The sequence below is a fragment of the Microcaecilia unicolor genome, chromosome 12 (genome assembly GCF_901765095.1).
Source record: "Microcaecilia unicolor chromosome 12, aMicUni1.1, whole genome shotgun sequence".
Classification (NCBI taxonomy): Eukaryota; Metazoa; Chordata; class Amphibia; order Gymnophiona; family Siphonopidae; genus Microcaecilia; species Microcaecilia unicolor.
In genome coordinates this window covers 93,305,065-93,329,904 of record NC_044042.1, presented here as the reverse complement: position 1 = coordinate 93,329,904, position 24,840 = coordinate 93,305,065, and the positions used below count along the sequence as shown (strand labels likewise).

Sequence of the window (24,840 nt, the reverse complement as noted above, 5' to 3'; positions counted from 1 at the left end):
TCTCCGGGATCCAAGGTATGGCGACTGAGAAAGTACGCCTCGACATTCAGGACTCCCGCAATGTGAGCCGCTGACAGCTGGTCCAGATTCGCCTCTGCCCACTGGCATAACTTCATGGCCTCCCTGGCTAGGGGGGCGCTCCTGGTACCTCCCTGGCGATTGACATAGGCCACGGCTGTGGCATTGTCTGACAGGATTCAAACTGGCTTCAGTATCAGTACCTGAAGAAACGCTTGAAGCGCCAACCGAATAGCCCGAAGTTCCACGAGGTTGATGGATTACTTCGCCTCCGCCGGTGACCATATCCCATGCGCTGTCCTTCCCAGGCAGTGGGCTCCCCAGCCCGTCAAGCAGGCGTCTGTCGTAACGATAATCCGGGGACGTGAGAGGCATACCGGCTGACAACTTGTCTGACATCAGCCACCAACTTAGCGCCCTTCTCACCGCCGGGTCCAGGGGAAGGCGAACTGCGTAATCCTCCGAAACCGGAGTCCAGCGCCGCAGAAGAGAGTGCTGTAGTGGCCTCATATGGGCCCTGGCCCAGGGCACTACCTCCATCGTGGCCGTCATGGAGCCCAACAGTTGCACATAATCCCAAGCCCGAGAAGCTGAGGAGGCTAGGAACTGGTCTACCTGGGCCTGAAGCTTGAGGCTCCGGTTGTCTGGCAGGAACACTCTGCTCACTTGGGTGTCGAACTGAACACCCAGATACTCCAGGGACTGAGTCGGGCGCAGCTGACTTTTCTCCCGGTTGATGATCCATCCCAGGGAGCTCAGAAGAGCAATGACCCTGTCTATCGCTCTCCCACACTCTGCAAAGGAGGGAGCTCGAATCAGCCAGTCGTCCAGGTAGGGATGGACTCTCACTCCTTCCTTGTGGAGACAAGCCACAATGACCACAATCACTTTGGAGAAGGTCCGCGGAGCCGTAGCCAACCCGAACGGGAGGGCTCTGAACTGGAAGTGCCGGCCCAGCACTGCAAAGCGCAGGAAGCCCTGATGAGGTGGCCAGATGGGAATGTGCAGATAAGCTTCCTTGATGTCCAAGGATGCCAGGAATTCTCCTTCTTGTACCGCAGCAATCACGGAGCGGAAAGTCTCCATAAGGAAATGCCGTATTCGCAAGGCCCGATTGACTCCCTTGAGGTCGAGAATAGGCTGAGAAGAGCCTCCTTTCTTTGGCACCACAAAGTAAATGGAGTAACGTCCTGTGCCACGCTGCTCTACGGGCACTGGGACCACAGCCCCAAGGCGGAGCAAGTTGTCCAGAGTCTGCTGAACTGCTGCTACTTTGAGGGGAGACTTGCAGGGAGAGTTCACGAACCCGTCTCTCAGGGGCCGGCAGAACTCCAACTTGTAGCCTTCTCTGATGACTTCTAGAACCCAAGCGTCTGAAGTTACCCTGGTCCACTTGCCCAGAAAAGAGGACAGCCTTCCTCCTATCTGCTCTGGGCCATGGACCAGGGCCTCGTCATTGGGTACGAGACCCTGAGGGAGGACCGGAGGAAGAACCTCCTGAGCGGCGGTCTCTGCGAAAGGAATGCTGCTTCGGGGAGAACGTCTGCTTGAAGGAGGAAGAGGAGCCCGACTTGCCCGGGCGATACTGACGGGCTTCTTGAAAACGGCCCTTAGAGGAACCAGGGCGAGCACTGCTGGCCCTTGCCTTGACCTCCGGCAACCACTTGCCTTTAGAACTGCCGAGATCCGTCACGATCTTGTCCAGCTCATCACCGAAGAGCAGCATGCCCTTAAAAGGCAACTTGGCTAAGCGGGATTTGGAGGCATGGTCAGCTGACCAATGCTGACCAATGCTTAAGCCATAGCTTAAGCCATAGCCATCGACTGAGACATACCTTTAGCCGAGGCTCTCAAAACATCATACAGCAAGTCTGCCAAGCCCGATTCTAGGACCAACCAATCCGCCCTCAAGGAAGGATCTGAGGGGGAGGCCCGCTGCACCACCGTTAGGCATGCCCTGGCCACATAGGAGTCGCAAACCGAGGCCTGCAAACTCAAGGCGGCCGCTTCAAAGGCTAACTTTAAGGCCGCTTCCAATTTCCTGTCCTGTGAATCCTTAAGGGCAGAGCCACCTTCCACCGGCAAAGCCATTTTTTTTGCCACAGCAGTAATTAGAGAGTCCATTGCCGGCCAGCGCAAGGCCTCCTGTTCACCCTCTGGCAGAGGGTACAGACGAGTCATGGCCCTGACTACCTTGAGGCTTGCCTCAGGAGAATCCCATTGAGCCGAAATTAGAGTTTTCATGGCTTCATGGATGTGGAAGATCCTGGAAGGGCATTTGGTTCCCAACATAATAGTGGAACCCTCCGAGGCTGAAGGAGGGCCTTCCTCCGGAGAGGAAATACTCAAGATGCTCATAGCCTGAACTAACAGGTTAGGCAATTCCTCTGAGCGAAAAAGCCGCGCTGCAGAGGGGTCATCTCCCCCATCAGGGTGAGGATCAGCCTCCTCCAAAGAATCCCCAAGGGACCTTTGGGAGAACTCAGAAACGCTGCCCTCATCTACATCAGAGGAGACAGAGTCTCCCAAGACCTGAAGATCCACCTGAGGGCGCTTGATCAGGAAAGCCTCTTCCCCCATATCTGACAGGGGAGCAGGAGCAGCGTTTTGCAGTTGAAAGCCTTATGCAGCAACAAAATAAACTCGGCAAAGAAACCCCCGTTTGTGCACCTCTGCAACCTGGGCCATAGAGCAGAGGAGAGGCGCGCTGCGCATCCAAAATGGTGTCCGGTGCGTCACTCCGCGAAGGAGCCGCGCGGGAAGCATGGCGCTTAAACCTTGCCATCTTCTTACTGCCGCCCAACTCAAAGGTGGCCATACCAGAGGCCGTCCGAGCTGCATGGGTGGCCGACGTCGGAAGGGCGGACATCGGGGGATGGGTGCCTAAGGCGGGAAAGGCCGCCGATGCCCCAGCGGAGGAAAAACCGGCTAAATCAGCAAAGTCCGGAAGGGCGCCCAAAAAGGGCTTCTCTGCCTCTGATCCCCGCGCCTCCCCACTAGCCGCGCGACCGCGGTCCGGGGAGCGCTTTTTTCGTGCCCTTACCATCCGACGCCATGAGTCACCAGGGAAACATTCGGGGAACCCCCTGCTCGCTAGGAAAAGGTAAAATTACCTGCTTCTTGCTCCAAGCTGCAACGAATTGTGCCCCAGTGAGCAGCTGCAAGTAAAATCTTTTCTGCTTCAAGATTGTTATGTTTTCTTTTGTTGTTTTTTTTTAACGGAGCCAGTGGGAGAGGGGAGAAAAGGAGGGACCTAGCACCATCAGGTTTGCACTTGCTCATGAAGAGCCCTCAATCCCAGGTACTCAACAAAGCCTAAGTAAATAGGCGTGGAGACCAAGCCAGAGCTGCTGCGTGTGACCACACACCTGCTAGAGAGAATACTGAGGATTTCCTGGTAGCACATGACCACACATAGAGAGGCAAAAGATTGCTCTCTATCTCCAACTGCTGGTAGATGGACACAACCCACCAGTCATATATATATATATATATATATATATATATATATATATATATATATACTAGTAAAAAAGGCCCGTTTCTGTTAGAAATGAAACGGGCGCTAGCAAGGTTTTCCTTGGAGTGTATGTTTCAGAAAGAGCGTGTGTGAGAGATGGAGCGTGTGTGTCAGAGAGAGAATGTGAGAGAGAGAGAGAGAGAGAGACACACACAGAGTGTATGTGTCTGTGCGAGAGAGAGAGTGTGTGAGAGACAGTGATTGTGTTTCTGTGTGACACTGTGTGAGAGAGAGGGACAAAGACAGTGAGTGTGTGAATGAGAGTGTATGTGGCAGACAGAGAATGAGTGACTGCGTGTGTGGTGTGAGGAACCCCTTCACCCCCTCCCTCTCCCCTGCCCCCTTGCAGCCAGGCATGTGCAGCGACCCTCCTCTCTCCGTGTTCCCCCTGCAGCCACCCATGTCCAGCATCCCCCTGCAGCCACCCATGCCCATCAACCCTCCTCTCCCCCTGCTGCACCCTTCCTGTCTCCCCTGCTCCCCCTGCAGCCACCCATGTGGTCTCAGCCCCCCCCCTCAGCATCCCTCCTGTCCCCCTGCAGGCACGCATGTGCAACGTCCCTCCTCTTTCCCCCCTGCAGCCAGCCATGTCCAGCGACCCTTCTGTCCCCCTGCCCCCTCCTGCAGCTACCCATGTCCAGCGACCCTCCTCTCCTGTGCAGCAGTTGTCTTCAGAATGTTGAGGTAGCGTTTTATGTACAGATGGGGCGTGGCTGAGGGCGGGTCTATGAGTGAGGGTGACTGGTCCTAGCCTATGAAGACTGCAGGATTTTTGTGCTTCTCTGCCTTGGAGTGAGCTTCAGAACGTTCAAGGTGGGATTTATAGAGAGGTGTGGTAGCCGTGTTAATCCACTCTTAAAGGTTATCAATAGAAATCAAACAAAATAAAACATGGAAAAGAAAATAAGATGATACCTTTTTTATTGGACATAACTTAATACATTTCTTGATTAGTTTTCGAAGGTTGCCCTTCTTCGTCAGATCGGAAATAAGCAAATGTGGTAGCAGATAGTATATATAAGAGAAACATCAAAGCATTACTTTGACAGTCTGACAGAGTGGGAGGATGGGGGTATGCATGGGGACATCAAAGCATTTCATTGATATTCTAACAGGATGGGTGTTGGTAGGTGAGAGGAGGGTGATAAACAGAGAAATACAACTTTATGATTTATAATGGGCTAGAAAACCCAGATTCTTATTAAGTCCTGTCTGTTGGGTGTCAAAATATTCAATCATTCTTACTTCAAAGGTCTTACGTTCCTGTATTGTTTTAAAATTACCTTTCAGTATTCTTACTGTGAAATCACTGGGTAATCTCTGAAATCCTTTCTAAAAATTGGCATTGCATAATCTAATCCAGAAGCCTCCAGTCTCATTTAACATGGAGAATCGGCATTTCTTTCATGAAACTTGTCAATTCAGCAAATCGAATCCCATCATTTAAGAACTTAACACAGCAAAACCTTTTTATAGTGGCAGTCAATTTGGCTAAACTGGTGAACTTCACACCTTAATCACATTTTCATCATATGTTAGTCCTATAAACTCATGTCAAGTTCCTGCCAAAGGCAGTCACAACTTTACTCATCAATGAGGAAACACTACTGCCTACCTTCTATCCTAACAAAAGCACCAGAATAAGACGAACTGAATGTAGCCACCTTGGAGTGTTGGTGTAAGAGGATCTAAAGGTGAAGAAACAATGTGACAAGGTGATGGCCGTGGCCAGAAGGATGCTAGGCTGCATAGAGAGGGGTATAACCAGCAGAAGAAAGGAGGTGTTGATGTCCCTCTACAAGTCATTGGTGAGGCCCCACTTGGAGTATTGTGTTCAGTTTTGGAGGCCACATCTTGCTAAAGATGTAAAAAGACTGGAAGCAGTGCAAAGAAAAGCTACAAAAATGGTATGGGATTTGCGTTGCAAACCGTATGAGGAGAGACTTGCTGACCTGAACATGTATAACTTGGAGGAAAGGAAAAACAAGGGTGACATGATACAGATGTTCAAATATTTGAAAGGTATTAATCTGCAAACAAACCTTTTTTGGAGATGGGAAGACGGTAGAACTAGAGGACATGAATTGAGTTTGAAGGGGGGCAGACTGAGGAGTAATGTCAGGAAGTATTTTTTCACAGAGAGGGTGGTGGATACGTGAAATGCCCTCCCGCGGGAGGTGGTGGAGATGAAAACGGTAATGGAATTTAAACATGCGTGGGATAAACACAAAGTAATCCTGTTTAGAAGGAATGGACCCACGGAATCTTAGCAGAGATTGGGTTGCGACGCCAGTAATTGGGAAGCAAAACCGGAGCTGGGCAGACTTCTACAGTCTACGCCCTGATCGTGACTGACTAGATATGGATGGGCTTGAGTGTAAATTTTAAGGGGCTTCAACGTTAGCTTCAGAACCTTTAGTACAAGAACAATGCTGGGCAGACTTCTACAGTCTCTGCCCTGAGAATGGCAAGGACCAATCAACTCGGGTATACATATAAAGTTTCACATACCATATGAAATTAGTTTATCTTCTTCGGCAGACTGGATGGACCGTACAGGTTTTTATCTGCCATCATCATTTACTACGTTACTATGTAAGCTAGTGTACACTTTGCCATGGGAATGCAGTATTTGTCAGGAATCAAAGGAGATGAAAACTTTCTGGTGGACTATCAGCTTTCAACATTCTTCTCTTTCTGCTTCCACAATACTATCAGTGTTACCTGTGCCAGCAGAGGATCCAGATACGTATCTGACTAGTTTGATCCATTCTAATTATACTAAGTCAACCTTTCTCCTAGCCCTTACCCTGCCTCTCTGAGCTACTTAACCCATTTTAAACTTGGGTGCTCCATTCAATAGTCTTTGCTGAGATCTTATCTCCCATTCTGTCAATTCCATCCCTCTCCACAGATCAGCCACCTCAAAAAAATACATTCACTATCTTTCTCTTCACTCTCTTCCCTAATGAAGCTCCCCTTCCCACAATCACTATGCTCTGAATCATATGTACTCCCCCTCTCCCCCCCTGGCAATCACTCCAAATAAGCTCCTTCCCTTTTTCTGGCCTTCTTACTCCTCAGGTTCACTCTCATACAGGTTTCCTGTCATCCAAGTTGAATCCTCCCTCTCACCCCATAAAAACTACTCCAATCCTACTTGTTGCACTAGCCCGCTACTCTAATGCATAGAACTGCTCTGAAACTGTTCATAACCAACACATCTTAATTTATAGACTTTATAGCTTTCTATGTGGTTATTGCTGTCAGAAACACTGAGCAAGGATAATAAAAAAAAAAATTTAAAACAGATTATGAATCCCTGATGACTATTAGATGGAGAGAATAAAAGGATAGCCATGTATAAGGACTCATGTGAGAAATGAAAAATAGGGGAACTCATTATGGTATATGATATAATAGGGGAACTCATTATGGCATATGATTTATTGCTGGGGCACTCACCTGTTCATCGTGGCCAAGCTCTGGTGTGGAGCATCGTGTATCTTCACTAGAAAAGAGGCGCTGAGAGTCACGGGACGCAGGAGTGGGAGGGGCAGAAAGCACATCTGGACTGATCGGGCTTCGTGGGGACAGGGTGTGCGACAATTCAGACAGGCTGTGTCCCACATCAGGAGATGCTGGCTGTGGTGTGGAGGAGTTCACACCCCCCAACTGAGGGGTTGTGCGCCCATCTGCCGATCGATATGACCTGCAGTGGAAAAGCAGAGACAAACTGCTTCCATCAACAACAATCTTTACACTTGCTACTTCCTAGTGTGGTAAAGTCTCTTCTCTGCATGTGAACTCCAGGAAAAAATCTATTTCTGCATCCAAAACCTACACAGGCCCTGCAGTCGCCGCCAAGGCAGCCAGCTTCACCAAAGCATTTCACACATATTTCATGCTCATTTTAGTACCTGTTGCAAGTATTTACCTCATTGGAATGCATAGTTCTGTGTAAATAAGAGCTTTATTTGGCTCATCTTACCTGCTGCCCCTTCTCTGTGATGGCATGGTTGCTGTGGACATCCACCGTGCTCGTTCCATCTCTTCACACTTGCTGTGAAGTGCTGAGAAAGCAGCATCAGAAAGGTCTTCAATCTGAAGAATGAGATCATGAGGTGTAAAGTGCTGCACACATACATCACATAATAGCAGTACTGATCAGCAGAGCGTTCAAACCATCCAGCATTAAATACAAAGAAATGGAGGTTATGGAGTGGCTTCAGCTCTCTGAATCATAGAGACTGGCCAGAAAAAGTTATTTATCTGTAGCATGAATTTTCTGAGGATAGGAGGACTTAAATGTGCATGTTACCGACAGATCCCAGCAACCTTTTCTAGAAGCATTTGGGAGTCACAGTGCACCTGTTCCCACCTGTTGCTGTCACACAGGATCTCCCTTACTCTATTACAACCTAAATGAATGCAACACCTCAAGGAGGTGGGAGGGTTGTGATGATTTGAGACCTGCTGTCCTCAGAGAATACTCCCTATAGGAAGTTACTTAACTTCATTTTCTCTAAGAACCAGGAGGATTGCAAATCCTCACATCTGGGACTCCTAGCTACAGGCTGCCTTCCAACAAAAAAAGGAGGAAACACGAGAAGTGGTGATACAACAGGAAGACACTGATATTTTTGGTGGCAATAGGCCTTTATCATTATCCCCCCCCCCCCCAACTCAAAATTAAAAATAAAGGCAGCCTAGAACTGAGAGAGAACTGCATAAGAGATGGAGTTGGATTGTAAACTCCGAACAGATTTTGGAGGACTGTGTGGCCAAGTCTTCTGTTGTGTCAGGAGTCCTGTTCTAAGAAGTAATTGGATGTGAATGTATGGACAGAAGTCAATGTCACAGCTCTGCAAATTTCTTCTATGAAGGCTGACCTCAAATGGGTTATTAATGCAGGCATAGTTCTACCCAAGCCATGACATGACTCTCTAGTAAATATATCCAACCTTGGTCCTTGAGTGCTGCAACCCAACCAAGTTTTCAGGATTTCCCCAATGAAAACGTATAAGATCTACTTACATACCTCCAAGTATGCAAACAGATCTTATGTATATTCATTGGGAAAATCCTGAAAACCTGACTGGGTTGTGGCCCTCGAGGACCTAGATTGCCTACCCCTGCTCTAGAGCAATGGTTCTCAACCCAGTCCTTGAGACACACCCAGCTAGTAAGGTTTTCAGGATATCCACAATGACTATGAATGAGATAGATTTGCATACAAAGGAAGCAATGCATGTAAAACTCTCATGTTTATTGATTATGGATATTTGGAAAATCCAACTGCTTTGATGTGCCCAGAGGTCTGGGTTGAGAACCACTGCTATAGAGTAAGCCTAGCCTGGGCATAAGGGAAGAAAATGCAGTCTGCTAAGTCAGTTGAAAATTGTGCATTTGCTATTGATTTTAATCCATTCCAGAAAGAAGGTAGAGGCTCTTGCTGTCAGATGCAGTTTCTGGACCTATGGAGACTGATGCTTCTGATGGACCAGTCCTATCTCCAAAAAGGTTCTCTCTACCGTGAACCCTCTCTTTGACATCTGTGAATACAATGAGACAGCCTGTTGCACTGAACACCTTTTTGAAGCTGCTGGAGGACTTTTTTGGGGACATCTCATCCAGAACAGCCGCCATAGTAAAACTGAACTCCTCGATACCCCAGCTGGCAGTTCAAGACCCCCCCAAAAAAAAGGCCCACACAGAGCTGTGTTAGAATCTATTGGTATTACAGGAAAGGTGTTAAAACAGTTTTCCTTTTTTCTAACAAAGATATTTTCAAGTACAAAGAACAGATTTTCCTGGAAAGCACTTTCTTCTGGAGTCCCTCTGGGTTCTGCCATATCACCAGTACTATTTAACATCTACATGACTCTTATTTGTAGGTTATTGTCATGTTTAGGAGTCCAATATCGAATTTATGCAGAAGGCCTTCAATCTATGGTTCCTATAGAGGGCTCTTTTGTAAAACCATTAGATTATGTAACATTCTGCTTGCAATCCATAAAAACTTGGCTAAATGCCCATAAATTCATGATGAACATGTCAAATTTAAAAAGAAATTATGTTTTACCTAAAATTTTCTTTCCATTACTTCTTCCCACTATTTCAGAACCTGTGGGACAGTTGTGTCCATCAACCAGCAGGTTTCTCAGCAATCCCTATAATGGGTGGGATCCTGGTGCTGCCATGTCCATCTTGTAGTGTTTGGCAAAGGTATGCAGTGTCGACCATGTCACTGCCATGCAAATATCTGCCTGAGACAGTAAGGTAGTCTCCACCCAGGATGTTGCTGTATGACTTGTAGAATGAGCCCACTAAGACTGAGAAGAGCTGCTTCCCCATAATCAAATAAGCAGATGCAATCTCCTTCAGCCATCTAGTAATTGTGGGCTTGGAAGCCATGAGGCCAAGCCTCTGCTTACCAAAAAGCACACTGTCCGATTTGTGAAACTCGTTCATGACTCCCAGATATCTAATGAGGTCTCTACACACATCGAAAAGCTTCAAAGGAAGAATACTGAACCTCTTCATCATCTCTGCGAAAGAATGGAAATGTCACAGATTGACAGAGATGAAATGCTGATACCACTCTCGGAAGAAAGGAAGGAACAATGCACAGGGAGACTCCCACCTCCAAAAAGCAGAGAAGGGGATCTTAACAACAAAGCCTGAAGCTCTGAAACCCTACATGCCAACACAGCCACCAAAGACAATGACTTTAGCATTTCAAGACAGCCAGAGTAGCTCAAAAGTAGGCTTCTGAAGAGACTGAAGGACTAAATTAAGGTTCTACTCTGGACACAGTGTACGAAAGGGAGGTCACAAGCAGCCCGCTCCCCGCAAGTATCTAATGATATCTGGGTGAGCCACAAGAGACATCTTCTGTAGTAGGCCCCTGAAACAGGCCAATGCCGCACCCTGAACGTTTAGACAACCCAATGCCAATCATTTATGAAGACCTGCCTGGAGAAATGCTAGGATGTGCACGATCTGAGCAGAGAAGGGTGCTCAGAACACCAGCCCTCGAACGTCCTCCACACTCTTGCATACACCATTGATGTAGAGCATTCCTAAGTACAAAGCAAAGGAGCAATGACCGAATCAAAATAAGCTTTTCATCTCAACAGAGCCCTTACTTCAGTAGGCTGTGCACCTGCAGAAGATGGAGAGGATCCCCATCCAACAGTTGAATCAGGGCTGCATACCACGGCCTCTGTGACCAACCTGGGGATACAAGAATTATCAGACCCGGTGCAATGCAATCCTTTTCAACACGCAGTCTACCATGGGCCAAGGAGGGAAGACATACAATAGATGCATCTCTGGCCAGGGCTGCAAGAGGGAATCAATCCCTACTGAGACCTGTTCTTTCCAATGACTGAAGAACTTTGGCACTTTGGAATTCCTTTTTGCTGCCATCAAGTCCAGAAGCAGAGAACCCCATTGGCCAACTGTCAGCTCAAAACCCAGGCTGGGTAGTTCCCATTCTCTCAGGTCCAAGGAATGCCTGCTGAGAAAATCTGTCTCCACATTCAAAGATACAGCTATGTGAGCTGCCGACAAGCAGAGATGATTTTTCTCTGCCCAACTCAAGAGGGAGACCGCATCCATTGCCATCAGACAGCTGTGGGTTCCACCTTGCTTGTTGATATAGGCCACCGCCATCGCACTGTTGGAGAAAACTCAGTCCGGGGCACCCTCCATAAAGGGAGCAAGTCACGTAAAGCATTCCACACTGCTCAGAGCTCCAAGCGATTAATCGACCACTGAGACTCCTGTTCCGTTCAGGTGTGCTGTGCCAGATATGAGCTCCCCAACCCAACATGCTGGCATCCATTGTCACTAATTCCCATTGTGTTATCAGGAAGGAAGCTCCAATGGTCAAATTTCTGGGCAACAACCACTGCATACTCCATCTGGCAACCAGCATCCCAAGGAAGATGAAGGTCGTACTTTTTTGACACGGATTCCTACTCGGGTTGAAAAGCTTTACCTACACTTACCATCCGCGCTATTCCTGCATTGTCATCTACCTTCCTGGAATGCTACCATGAGGGCGTGGGAGCAAACTCCACCCATTAACCCCTAATGTCAGATGCCTGCGTGATTTAAACCTGTAGCCAACTTGATTCTGAGACTCGTTAGGATTCTATCTGATTCCTAATTAGGCTGAAAATCTGTCTGTACTTACCATGTTCCTGCATTGTTTTTTTTTTTTAATAATATATTTTTTATTGATGATTCAACACAACCAGCATAAATACAAGATGTCATATTCCCATCCATTAAATCATATAACCGAAGTATAAACATTTGACAATCAACTCCCACATCAATGGTTTTACATTTATATAACCCCCACCACGCCCCCCCTTCCCTCTCGTCCACCCATTCCTCCTTGGCATTCCCAGCCCCAACTCAGGTTCTGTGATTAAGAATTGCATTCAAATGTAACCATTCATCTGCTGACGGGTTAAATTTCCCCCATCGGCGATCTGTCAATTTTTCCATTGATAACACCACTCTGAGTTTCATTATCCAATTGTGTATGGTGGGACCTTCTTTCTGCTTCCAATTCAAAGCTATGATAGTTTTTGCCACCGCAAGTCCCATCCGTTTAATTCTACATTGCCATCTCTTCCCTTTTCTATTATCCCAACCCAGTAAGCACCACTTGGGATCACAGGGGAACAGTATGTCCAAGGCCTTAGTTAGTAAGCATGTTACCTCTCCCCAAAATCTCTGCAGTATCGTGCATTCCCACCATATATGATAGTATGTGCCCGTTGCCTTTCCATATCTCCAGCATGTGTCATCCGGATACATTGCTTTTAACCTGTCTGGAGTATAGTACCATCGGCTTAGTATCTTAGAAGCATTTTCCTTTATTAGCACGCATACAGATGCCTTTTTAACCTCCGCACACACTCTCTTCCAATCAGGGATACTGAATGCCGTTCCTAAATCACGTTCCCATGCTAACATGTATGGTAGCTTAATCAAATCCTGCCCTCTAAAATGCCCATAAAACCCTGAGATCCCCTTCCCTCCAACGTCTATCACCCCTCACAAATTCTCAAATCTCTCCCCTTCCAGTGGATTATCTTGTAGCCACTTCTCTTTTATTATATAACTAGTAAAAAAGGCCCGTTTCTGTTTGTAAGGAAACGGGCGCTAGCAATGGTTTTTTTGGTTTTTTTTTTGGTATCTGTAGAGTTGTTAGTAAAGTGTGTGTGTTTGAGTGTGTGTCACAGTGAGACACAGAGAGTGGAAAAGAGTGTGTGTGTGTGACACAGAGCTACAGTGTGCCAGAGTATGTGTCTGCGTGTGTGCATGACCCCCTCATTCTGTCAGATGTGCAGTTACCCCCACCTTTTGTGTTTGAAGTTCTGGGACCACAGGGGCGAGCAGTGAGTCTGAGTGTGTGTGAGAGTGTGTCTGTCTCTGTGTGTGTGTATTTGTGTGTGTGCATGACCCCTTCCTTCTGTCCGTGTTGCAGGGTCGTCCCCTCCCCCCCATGTGTTTGTATTTTCAGTAACTTTTCCTTGTTTTAATCCTGCAATTGTGCTCTTTTGTCCATGCCCTCCATCCATCCATGTGTAACATTTGTCCTCTCCCCTTTCCCTCTCATTCTGTTCTCTCCCCCCTCTCCATGTGTTTTTGTCTGTCTCCCCTTGAAGTTCCAGGCCCCTCTCTTTTCCTCCCCCCCCCCCCACATGTGAGAGAGAACAAGTGTGTGTGTCAGACAGAGAGTGTGTGTGTTTGAGAGTGTGTGTCACACAAAGAGTGAAAGACTGTGTGTTGTGTGTATGACCCCTTCCTTCTGTCTGAGGTGCAGGGTAGTTCCCCCCCCCCCCCCCCCCCCCTGGTTTTTCAGTTCCTTTTCTTTTTTTTAATCTCGTGATTGTGCTCTTTTTTTTCCCTGCCCTTTGTCTCCCATAAGTGTACCTGCTGTTAGGAAAGTTGGTCCCTCTGCTAGGCTTCATGCAGCTTGAGTTATAGTCGACCCCTGCTGATGCGCCAGAGGCTATGTCTTCACCTTTGTTTTTGTTTTGTTAGTGCGGGTCCAGAGGGCTGTTCAGCTTCCTGCTGCTTGCTGAGGTGCCCGGAGCCTGTGTGTTCACTTTTTTTTTTTTTGGTTAGTGCAGGACTGGAGGGCGATTCAGCTTCCTGCAGCTTGCAGTGTGGTCCAGGTCCCCTGCTGAGTTGCCCGGAGGCTCTCTCTTCACCCTTTTGGGGTTTTTTTTTTTTTGTTTTTTTTTGTTACTGTGGGTCTGGTGCCTTTTTTTTTTTTTTTTTTTTTTTGCACGTGCCAGCAGCCAGTTCCTGCGTTCAGCTGTGTTTGTTGACGTCATTGAGTTCGATGCTGCCTAGTAGACCACCTGCTGAGGGAGCCACGGTCCCAAGCATTACAACGTTGGAGGTGAGTTTTATTATATAGGATGCTTAACCTGAAGATAAGCAAATCGATCTATCTCCGGTAAATCATATTCTATCTGAAGCTCTTCAAAGTTCTTGAGACCCCTCTCTCCCAATAATTCCCGAAAGCGGATCAGCCCTTTCTGAGCCCAAGCCTTGAAGACCTTACCCTCTCCACCCACTGGGAACCCAGGCTCCTGGGTGATCCAGGTGTATGTTGATCTCTTCTGGGAGTTCCTTAGTTTCCTTTGTAGGCTTCCCCAAAGCTCCAGTAAATGCAATACAAAGGGGTTTAACGCCAGTCTCTTGTAGCTGTACTCAGGGATTGAGGCCCACAATAGCCCGTCTAATTTTCCCTCTTGTATAAAAATCTGCTCTAGTCGTGTCACTGGGGATAGGTCCACCTTACTCCATTCACCAATCTGCTTTAGTTGTGCTGCCCAATAATACCAAAGCACGTTAGGCATGCCTCTTCCCCCTTGTTCCACCGTGCCCCACATAATCTTTCGAGATAATCTCGCCGGGCGATCCTCCCACACAAACCCCCCTAAATCAGACTGTATTTTAAGTATCTCCCTTTTGGGGATCTGTATGGGTAGGGTCTGAAATAAGAACAGCAACCTGGGCAGTATGTTCATTTTGATAGCGGCAATCTTACCCCACCATGACAACCAGCCTTTCTTCCATCTACTCATATCCCTTTGTATAGCTTTTAGTAATGGCACATAATTCAGTAAATATAAATTCTCTAACTCCAAAGGAATCCAAATCCCCAGATGTTATGATTGGGGTCTGAACCCCTCTCAAACTTACCTCTTTCCTGGGGGTCAGCTTCTTAGCTGGCTTCTGTTTCTTTGTCTGTCCTTTCTGAGCTGGCTCTGTCTCTCTGTGCTGGCAGCTTCCAGCAGCAGGGCTCTAATTGTTTCACTATACTGCATCTGTGTGGATAATTTGAGTTGCTCTAACTCTCTTTGGGTGTACTGGCTTCAAGTGTTTCACGGTTTTGCATTGGTGTGGGTTGGGCCTCTCTGGGTCAGTGTGCTTTTGCCTAGGTCTAGGGAGTGTGACATCATCAGGGAGGGCCTTGATAAGGAAGTGGGTTCTTTCCTTCAGGGCCTTTGCAACAGTGGTGTTTGCTGTAGGTAGGGTGGTGCAGTGTGCACTTCTGACGTTGTGTCTAGTTTCCCTGCTTGCTTTTGCTAAGGGCCAGGTTAGTGTTAGTGCAGTGTGCACTGGTGACTGTGTGTTTAGCTTTCCTGCTTTTCCCTTTTGGTTCCCTTCTGTTCCCTCTTGGTTTTGGTAGCATTGCTGTGTGTAGGGCTTTGGAAGCTCTGTTGTTGATAGAAGTACTTCAGGGTTTGGTGTTGTTAGGAACACTGCAGAGTTTGCTGTTAGAAGTACTTCTGGTGTTTGTGCTATTAGGAGCATTGCAGTCTTTGCTGTTGGTGTTTGGTGCTTTAGAAGCACTTTTGGCTTATGTGTTAGCTTCCCTCCTTGTGACTCCCCTGTCTTCCCTTTTAGTGCTAGGAGCTCTTCTGGTTGCTTGCCAGAGTAGTGCTTAGGAAGCACCTTGTTAGTTGTATCTAGCTTGCTAGAGCAGTGCTTAGGTAGCTGGTTTAGTTTTGTGTTTAGCTTATTAGTGTAAAGCTCTGCTTGTAGCTTGGTGCTTAGTAGCACCTGTGTTAGCTTTGTATTTAGTACCCTGCTCTGTTAGTTTAGGGCTTAGGAAGTCCCTTTCTTGAGCAGGGCTTAGGAGCTCCTGTTTAGTATAGGGCTTAGGAAGTCCTTTTGTCAGTTTACGGTTAGGAACACTCCTGCTGGTTTAGGGCTTGGGAGCACGTAGATCAGTTTAGGGTTAGGAGGACTTCTGTTTCCAGTCCTGGTCCCTATGTCATCCGGTATCCAGTAAGTCCTGTCGGCTACTCGAACCCAGGAGCTCAACTCTTGGGGGGCTTAGTAGCTAAGTACAGGTGAAGCTGTTGGACCAGTCCAGTGTGCTCCAGTCCCGTGTTCCGGTCCTGTGTCCTCCAGTCCGGGGGACCAGTCCAGGGTGTTCCAGTCTGGTGTGCTCCAGTCCAGTGTGTTCCGGTCCTGTGTCCTCCAGTCCGGGGGATTCCAGTCCATGTGTTCCGGTTCGCTGGGCAGTGCCTGCAGTCCCTGCCGGTGTGCTTACCCAGTGTTGGTTGGTGGGTTTTGCCTGCTGCTGTCGCTCCTCGTCAGCAGCCCAAGGGCTCACGTTTGCTCCAGAGCCCGGCCCCGCGGGCTCTGAACCTGAGAACCTGACACCCAGATAGTCGAATTTTGTAAATGCAATCTTAAAAGAAAACCTTGCCCCCATTTGCCGAATCTCCCACTCCGTGGCCGTTACACCCATTAATTCTGATTTGTCTATATTTATTTTAAACCCTGATAATTCCCCAAACCCACTAAGTTCCTTGATAATTACAGGTAGTGTCATTAGGGGTGATGCAACATAAAACAAAATATCATCGGCAAACAGTGCTACTTTATGTTCTCTTCCTCCCATCCTAACCCCTTTAATTTCATCTAGGGAGTGGATTCTTTGCGCTAATGGTTCTACTGAGATGGCAAATAATAAGGGCGATAGTAGTCATCCCTGTCTTGTCCCCCTTTGGATGTTCAATTGTTCAGACCAACTCCCATTCACCTTAATCCTTGCCACAGGCGAATATTACAGTCCTTTCACCCAACCTACAAACGCTCTCCCAAACCCCATTTCCCCCATGACCTCCCACAAATAATCCCACTCCACCCTGTTGAAAGCCTTTTCTGCATCGACCATATCATCAGAGAGTCACCCCTCCTTTGGGTACCCCAGAGTAGATTCAGTGTTCGCCTGATGTTATCTGTCACTTGTCTATGTTCTATGAATCCAGATTGATCTTCATGTATTAAATGGGGCAAGATCTTCTTCAACCGATTAGCCATGATCTTGGTCAATATCTTAATATCTGTATTCAGCAGGGATATCGGTCGATAAGATCCACAAGCTGTCGGATCTCTCCCTGATTTTAACACCACCGAGATCTCTGCTTTGTACATACTGGTGGGCAGGCCCCCCTCTACAAAGTAGGCATTCCCAACCTGTACCAACAGTGGTCCCAGCTCTGTGAACCCATCCAGCCCCGGTGCTTTTCCCCCCTTCAATCCCTTAATAATGTCTATAACTTCCTGCAGTGTAATTGAAGCCTCTAGCTCCACTCTTTGTTGTTCTGTGACCCTCTGCAGGCCGTTCTTGTAGATACTCCTGCATCTCTTCCTTAGGAGTCCTACCTCCCTTGGCGTATAATTCTGTATAGTAACGCACAAATTGTTCTTTGATCTCTTCATCCTGATGAAACATTTGATCTCCCAGTCCTTTAAGTTTAGTAATTGTATTCTTTATGCGTCTCTGGCTTAGGCCCCTTGCTAACATACTGCCCGCCCTGTTACTAAATTCAAAAAACCTTTGTTGTGCTAAACTCCTATGGTATTTTTGTTACATTTGTACCCCGCGCTTTCCCACTCATGGCAGGCTCAATGTGGCTTACATATTATATACAGGTACTTATTTGTACCTGGGGCAATGGAGGGTTAAGTGACTTGCCCAGAGTCACAAGGAGCTGCCTGTGCCTGAAGTGGGAATCAAACTCAGTTCCCCAGGAACAAAGTCCACCAGGAACAAAGTCCACCACCCTAACCACTAGGCCACTCCTCCACTTATTCCATCTTAGCCATCTGTATTTTCTGCAGTTCAGTTCTCCAACAATCCAGCTAAGCTATCAGACTCTCCCTCCCGTTGATGCGCCGTCTCATAACGGGCAAGGTTCTGACGCACTTCTAACTCATGGGCCATCCTCTCTCTTTTTCTCTGGGCCCCCTTCTAATAAGGTGACCCCTTACAACCGCCTTCAAGGCATCCCAAAGGCTCCCCTCTGAAACTTCTCCCTTATCATTAAAGTCTAAGTATTCCTTTATAATTTCCCGCATCCCTTGGCACTCCTGTTCTCCCTCCAAAAGTGTTTCATTAAGATGCCAGGCTGTTCCCTTTTCCTTTTTTCCCATTCCCCTCAATGATATCCAGATGGGGGCATGGTCTCAAGCATGTATGTTTTCAATCTCTGAACAGTTTATTTCCCCCCAAAAGGCGCGGCTACACCAAATTGCATCAATCCTAGTGTAGGACTGCATGGGAATAGTGCGTGAAAGTTTTTACCCAGGCTGCTGTAATCTCCACACATCTATCAGATCAAGGTCTGAGTTGCCCCCTATTCCGGATGCCCCCCTCCAAGCACCCTTTAGAATGATCAATCCCTTCCACTGGGAAATTAAAGTCGCCTCCCATAACCACCCTCCTTCCCACAAATGCAGCTAATTCCTCCCTTATAGAATCAAAGTATCCCCCTTGCCCTACGTTTGGGGCATATACATTCACAAATGTGATGGGTGTGTTATGAATCCGCCCTTTCAGTGCTATGCATCTCCCCGCCCCATCTTTGAATATTGCTTCTTTTACAAATTGCAGACAGTCTCTAACATAAATAATTAGTCCCCCCCCTGTTTTACCACCCTTCGAATCTGCCACAGGAAAACCCTCCCCCAAGCCCTTATTCAGTATTAATGATACATCCTGTTGTCTAATATGTGTCTCTTGCAATGTTACTACATCCCATTTCATCCTTCTCAATTCCTGAAAAATAATACTTCTCTTCCCTGGGCTGTTTAAGCCATTAACATTCCAAGATCCCACCCTGATCCACCCAACCACCCCGCCCACCATCAACTGGCCCGTTTTCCCTCCAGCCAGTTCTTTCTCTGAGGAAGCGTGTCTTCGCCAGAGGCCCCCCTTTTAACTTTCATATCCCCTTCATAATGTTTTCTTCTCTAGTTACCCCTCCTCTCTCCTCTTACAAAGCCCACAACCTTATAACAGTACAAAGCCAGACTCATAACAACTCGATAACCTACTTGAACGTCGCAATTCAATTACTTCCACCCTTAACTTCGGGTAACAGTCCCAAAGTCCAATCAGGTCACACTGTCCGGCTGCAGTAACCTCCTGTTTGCTCTGTCAACTTTCACCCAGCTTGAATCATTCTTGCTGTAACCCCCATGTCGGGGACGTGGTGAAGCTCTTTAGTCAGCAGGCAAATTAGTACATCCCATCTCTGCAAGAATTTTCCAGGAGCCTTCCGGTTTTTGTAGTCTCCGTGTTTTATCGCCTACTGAGACCTGAAGCCTGAAGGGGTACAGCCATCTATATCGCAACCCTTCCTTCTGTAGATAGGAGGTGACCTCCTTAAAGTCTCTTCGCTTTTGGAGAGTCAGCTTAGCAAGATCTTGAAAGACCTGAGGCTTACAGTTCTTCCATTTTATCTCCCCTAGAGCCCTTGCTTTCTTCCATATCATTTCTTTCATTGAGAACTCATGATAGCACACAATGTCGTCTCTGGGCAAATTCCCTCTCTGAGGGCCAAGGCAACTATGCGCCCTGTCAATTTTTATATTCACAGTTCCTCGGTCTTCAGCTGCTTCGTTTCCAGTTTGCAAAATAAATGCGCTAAGTTCTTCACCACCGCCATGGTATCTTTAAATTGCTCCTTTTCCGGCACTCCCTTAATCCGTAAGTTACACCTCCTTGATCCGTTTTCTACATCCTCAATTGCCCGCTCCAGATCTGCCCGCAGTTGCTGTTCCGTCGCAAGTCCCGACTGAAGATTTCCAACCTCCTCCACCATCGCCTCTACTTTCTCTTCCGTCTCTGCCAATCGCCCTCCGATCTCCTTCACCTCCGCATGTAGTTCCGCCACTGCCGTCTGAATGCTCTTTCTGATCGTGATGAGCTCCGATTTCATCTCCTTAAACCAGCGGGATATGTCTCTAACATTCACTGCCATCTCGCCCATTCTGCAACGTCAGGGTCCATGTCATCTGACTTTCTGGAATGCTACCACGAGGACATGGGCGCAAACTCCAGCCATTAACACCTGACATCAGAGCCTAGGTGATTTACCCAGTGTGCCTAGCACCTTAGCAGGCGCCTTTGCGCAGCGACGATTGGAACAGTGATTAGGTATATTACTTCTTGAAACTACATGGGAATATGTTTAAAATGAAGTTATTGCTAACTTTTTCTGTTTTTTATTCGTGGGGAAGGGGTAGTGGTTTTAGTGTTAAATATGGACCAACAGTTAATTTTAATTATATTCTTCCAGGCTATTCTAACATTTGTAGGTTTAGGATGAATGATATCGCTGGATTTTATAATGATGGATATTACTGAGGTTATGAATATCCAATCGAAGTAATTAGTGGAAATAGACCTTTTAACAAGACAAAAAATGAGAGTAGGTTTTCCTATTTATGGAAGGTTGTTAGTGTTAAAGACTGGAATGAAGACGTGCAATCTGGAAAAGGTACAGCGAAGGGCGACGAAAATGATAGTGGGGATGGGACGACTTTCCTATGAAGAGAGGCTGAGAAGGCTAGGGCTTTTCAGCTTGGAGAAGAGACGGCTGAGGGGAGATATGATAGAAGTGTATAAAATAATGAGTGGAATGGATCGGGTGGATGTGAAGCGACTGTTCACGCTATCCAAAAATACTAGGACTAGAGGGCATGAGTTGAAGCTACAGTGTGGTAAATTTAAAACGAATCGGAGAAAATTTTTCTTCACCCAACGTGTAATTAGACTCTGGAATTCATTGCCGGAGAACGTGGTACGGGCGGTTAGCTTGACGGAGTTTAAAAAGGGGTTAGATAGATTCCTAAAGGACAAGTCCATAGACCGCTATTAAATGGACTGGAAAAATTCCTCATTTTTAGGTATAACTTGTCTGGAATGTTTTTACGTTTGGGGAGCGTGCCAGGTGCCCTTGACCTGGATTGGCCACTGTCGGTGACAGGATGCTGGGCTAGATGGACCTTTGGTCTTTCCCAGTATGGCACTACTTATGTACTTATGTACTTATGTACTTATTGCTGTTATTTCAATACAAAATTTATTTGTAACAAAGCACTAATTTTTAAAAGAGCTATGGATTTAGATGTAAAATTTGCAGTAATCTCTGAAACCTGGCTGGTAGATAAAGATAGCCCGGTGTTAGTAAGCTTGTGTCCGATGGGATACAAGATATTCCATAGACCTAGAATCCAGACAAGTGGGGGGGGGGGGGGGGGGGGGGGGAGAGAGATTGGGTATAGTTTAAAAAAGATTTTTAAGTTTTAAATTAGTGGATTCTATGGAAGCTCAGGAACTGGGTAATGGTTTGCCAACTCAAAGATGATGAATTAGAGGGATCATTTGGAATTAAGTTAGTGAATAGGCCGCCTGGTAACTGGTCTCAGGTCCAGGCCCAACTGGTTGACTGTACAGTACAATACTCTGCTTCCTTTTCCTATGTACTTTTAGCTGGTGATCTAAATTTGCATTTGGGAGATAGAATGGACTCTTCAGTATATAATCAGTATATAATTTTCTAGGGTTTTTGAAGTCCTTACAATTTTAGTTTGACATTAGAAATCCTTCACATAAAAAGGGCCATACCCTTGACTTGGTTGCTTTTTTAACAATATCTAATACATTGCATTTTATGTCCAGTATTAATTGATCTAGAGTTTTATAGTCCTATCACTATCAGGTGACTTTTACTTTCTATTTCCCTTGTGAATGTAGACATAATACTTGTTATAGTAATTTTAATTCAAAAAGGAAGGCTGAGGCAGAGCAGTTTTAATTAAATAGACAAACACTGGGTTATCTGATTAAAGATATTTACAGTTTTAACAAACTCGGCCCCAGTTACTCAGATATCCGATGAACTGTAGCCTTCAGCAGAGGATTTAGCAAAACGTTATGTTACACGATTCGTCTATACCGCAATGACCATTAGTAGTTCTTTACAGATCACATCGTCAAGACAGCAGAAAACAGTCATCCAGGAATTACAATAGCATATAATTACATAATTATATTAAAAATGTAAGCTGCTTGATAATGCAAAGAAGAATTGAATATTTTAACATTTTTAACCTGTTTAGGAGATGGAAAACTGAATAGCATTTGGTTACGAGTCTTTTTTTTTTTATTATTCATTTTTTTACTCTGCAATAATTTTTTTTTATTGGATGGAATATTCTGTACAATTAGTGCATAGAAAATATAGATTTAAAAAGGCACTGAACTGGTAGAGTACAATGAAAAGGAACTGTTTTTGTTTACATGTTTTAATGCTATTAAATCCTGACTAGTAATAGGTGTGTCTGGCCATGTGTAAACTTATCTGTGCTATACACACCATTGACCTGTGCCTGGAAATGAGGCTGTGGATGCTTGGTTACGAGTCTTGCTAGGAGCACCATTAGAAAGAAGTGTTACCCAATCAACTAAATAAAATGGGGTCTCATCACACAAAATATGAAAAACTAAAGTGCAAAGTTTAAATTTTACTCTAGCATATACAGGCAACCAGTGTAACATCTTAAGAATTGGAAGTCTGATCATTGAGCAGAATATATCAGGAATCTACAGTGGCCTGAACTTTGACCGTCTTGGTTCCCTTTCAACAAGGAGACTTCAAGAAGAGAGGAGCAAATAGGCGGGAGAACACCAACTTGCAAACCTTCTGTAAGAATATCCAAAACACACTGTTCTGGCATGATTCTGGCCCATGCCTCCTGGAACTCCTGAAGACGTTCTCCCACCGAAGAGAAGAGTGGACCAGCCTCACATCACTGAGCTGAGGACTTCCTGTCCACACGAAAAGTTAAGATTGGCGTGCCTGAAAGTGGGACTTCTGACATTACTACTGTCGACCAGGCTGGTATCACCCTGTTTTTGCTTATCCTCTGGCAACCTATGTTTTCCTGAGTTCTTTCACCAAGTTACTGAGATCTTCTCCAAATTGCCACTTGCTTGAGAGGGCAGTTTAACTAGATGAGGCTTTGACCTGCATCCGCTGCCCAATGCCACAACAAGGGTTGCCAATGCACCGTGACAGCCAAAGGCATATTGTGGACCGTAACATGTCAAAAATAGCATCCGTCAAAAAGGCCAACTCCATTTCCAGCTGGGTGTTATGGTGACTGTCTTGTGTTGCAGGCTGCTGATACCACTTCAGGCATGCTCTAACCACGAATGAGCTGCACACTGAAGCAGGGGCATAGCCAGACCTCGAGGTGGGAGGGGGCCACAGCCTGAGGTAGGGAGGGCACATTATGATGCCGCCACCCCCTACTCCGCCTCGCTGCTGCTGTAAACATCTTAGCTGGTGGGGGTCCTCAACACCCACCAGCTGAAGACTTCATCCAGCACAGGTCTCTGGCGCTGCTGCACTGCCTGCCCTGCTCTCTCTTCCCCGCACGACGGACACGCTCCTTTTAGTGAAACTGAGCATGCTCAAGTTCACTAAAAGGAGCGTGCCTGACGTGCGGGGAAGAGAGAGCAGGGCAAGCAATACGGTGGCTTTGCCGCAGACCAGCGCTGGATGAAGTCTTCCGCTGGCAGGGGTTGGGGACCCCCGCCAGCCAACCAGGGGCACAGAGCAAATTGGGGGGGGGGGGCCCAAGGAACCCTGTGGCCCCACTTAGCTACGCCACATTAAAGGCTTGTTTCACTGAGCCTTCTAGCTTCCTATCCTGTAGGTCATTTAGGGCAATACCTCCTTCCAACATCAAGGTGGTCTTTTTAGTCTCCACCGTAACAAGGGAGTCCACCCTGGGAAGCTGCAATTTCTCTTTCTCCTCCGGAACCAATGGGTATAGTTGAGCAATGGCTCTTCCCACTCTCAGCCCCACGTCCGGTGAGACCCATTCTGCTGTAATCAGATCTTCAATGTCTGGATGCATCAGGAAGGCCTTAGAAGGACCTCTAAGCCTACTCATGAGAGATGAAGATGGAACTCCTGACGCTGAAGTAGAAGGCTCCTCAATGGAAAGCACCGCCAATACTTCAGAAACAAAAGTACTGAGCTCCTATTTATGAAACAATCTCAGTACTTTTGGGTCATCTACCTCCTCAGGAGAGAGCTCTTTTGTCCTCTAACTGCTCCTTCAATGATGGCTCCTCTGAATAGACCGAGGCCACATCAGATAAGGAGGGAGAAGCAGAGAGACATCCAGGAGCAGGTAGATGAGACTAAACAAGTTCTCTTAGGAGCTGGAGGAGCAAGAAACTGAAGCACCTTGCAGCAACTCTGTCAGTAAATAGGCCTGGTGTTACAGAACTATAAACTCCAGAGAAAAACACCCTAATGCAGCTGAATGCTCTGTCGGGCCCTGAGATTGTAAAATAGTGGCTGTGTGATCAGAGGCTGTTCCTCACTGCCAGTTTAGCACAACAAAGGTTTTTTGAATTTAGTAACAGGGCGGGCAGTATGTTAGCAAGGGGCCTACGCCAGAGACGCATAAAGAATACAATTACTAAACTTAAAGGACTGGGAGATCAAATGTTTCATCAGGATGAAGAGATCAAAGAACAATTTGTGCGTTACTATACAGAAATATAAACTCCAGAGAAAAACACCCTAATGCAGCTGAATGCTCTGTCGGGCCCTGAGATTGTAAAATAGTGGCTGTGTGATCAGAGGCTGTTCCTCACTGCCAGTTGGCCCCGACAAAATGATACTCCCCTGCTTCAAAATGAGCACCAGCTCTGCCCGAGAGCCCAAAGTGCCCGGCATATTACATTACATTTATTCTTATAAGTGCGCAGCCTCCACAAAGTTTTTAAGCGGATTACAAGTCAAGAGATCCAAGCCTAGGGCTTTTGGCGGTGTCTCCATGCTGACTGGACACATGTAAAAGTGCTCTATAGTCCCTCGCTCTACGCCTTGAATTAGCACTGCTGCAATGCAGTTTTTGGACATAGC

General features: G+C 46.7%; 1 protein-coding gene across 3 annotated transcripts in view; it reads right to left on the bottom strand.

Annotated features, from left to right (window-relative positions):
* KANSL1 (KAT8 regulatory NSL complex subunit 1) overlaps nt 1-24,840 on the bottom strand; it is a 443,961-nt gene that overhangs the window by 19,615 nt on the left and 399,506 nt on the right. For all 3 annotated transcript variants that reach the window (XM_030221966.1, XM_030221964.1, XM_030221967.1), the window contains exons 13-14: nt 7,530-7,642; nt 7,004-7,250 (exon numbers count right to left, since the gene is read on the bottom strand). In XM_030221966.1, coding sequence (XP_030077826.1) covers nt 7,004-7,250; nt 7,530-7,642 — 360 coding nt within the window. The remainder of the gene's footprint in view (nt 1-7,003; nt 7,251-7,529; nt 7,643-24,840) is intronic.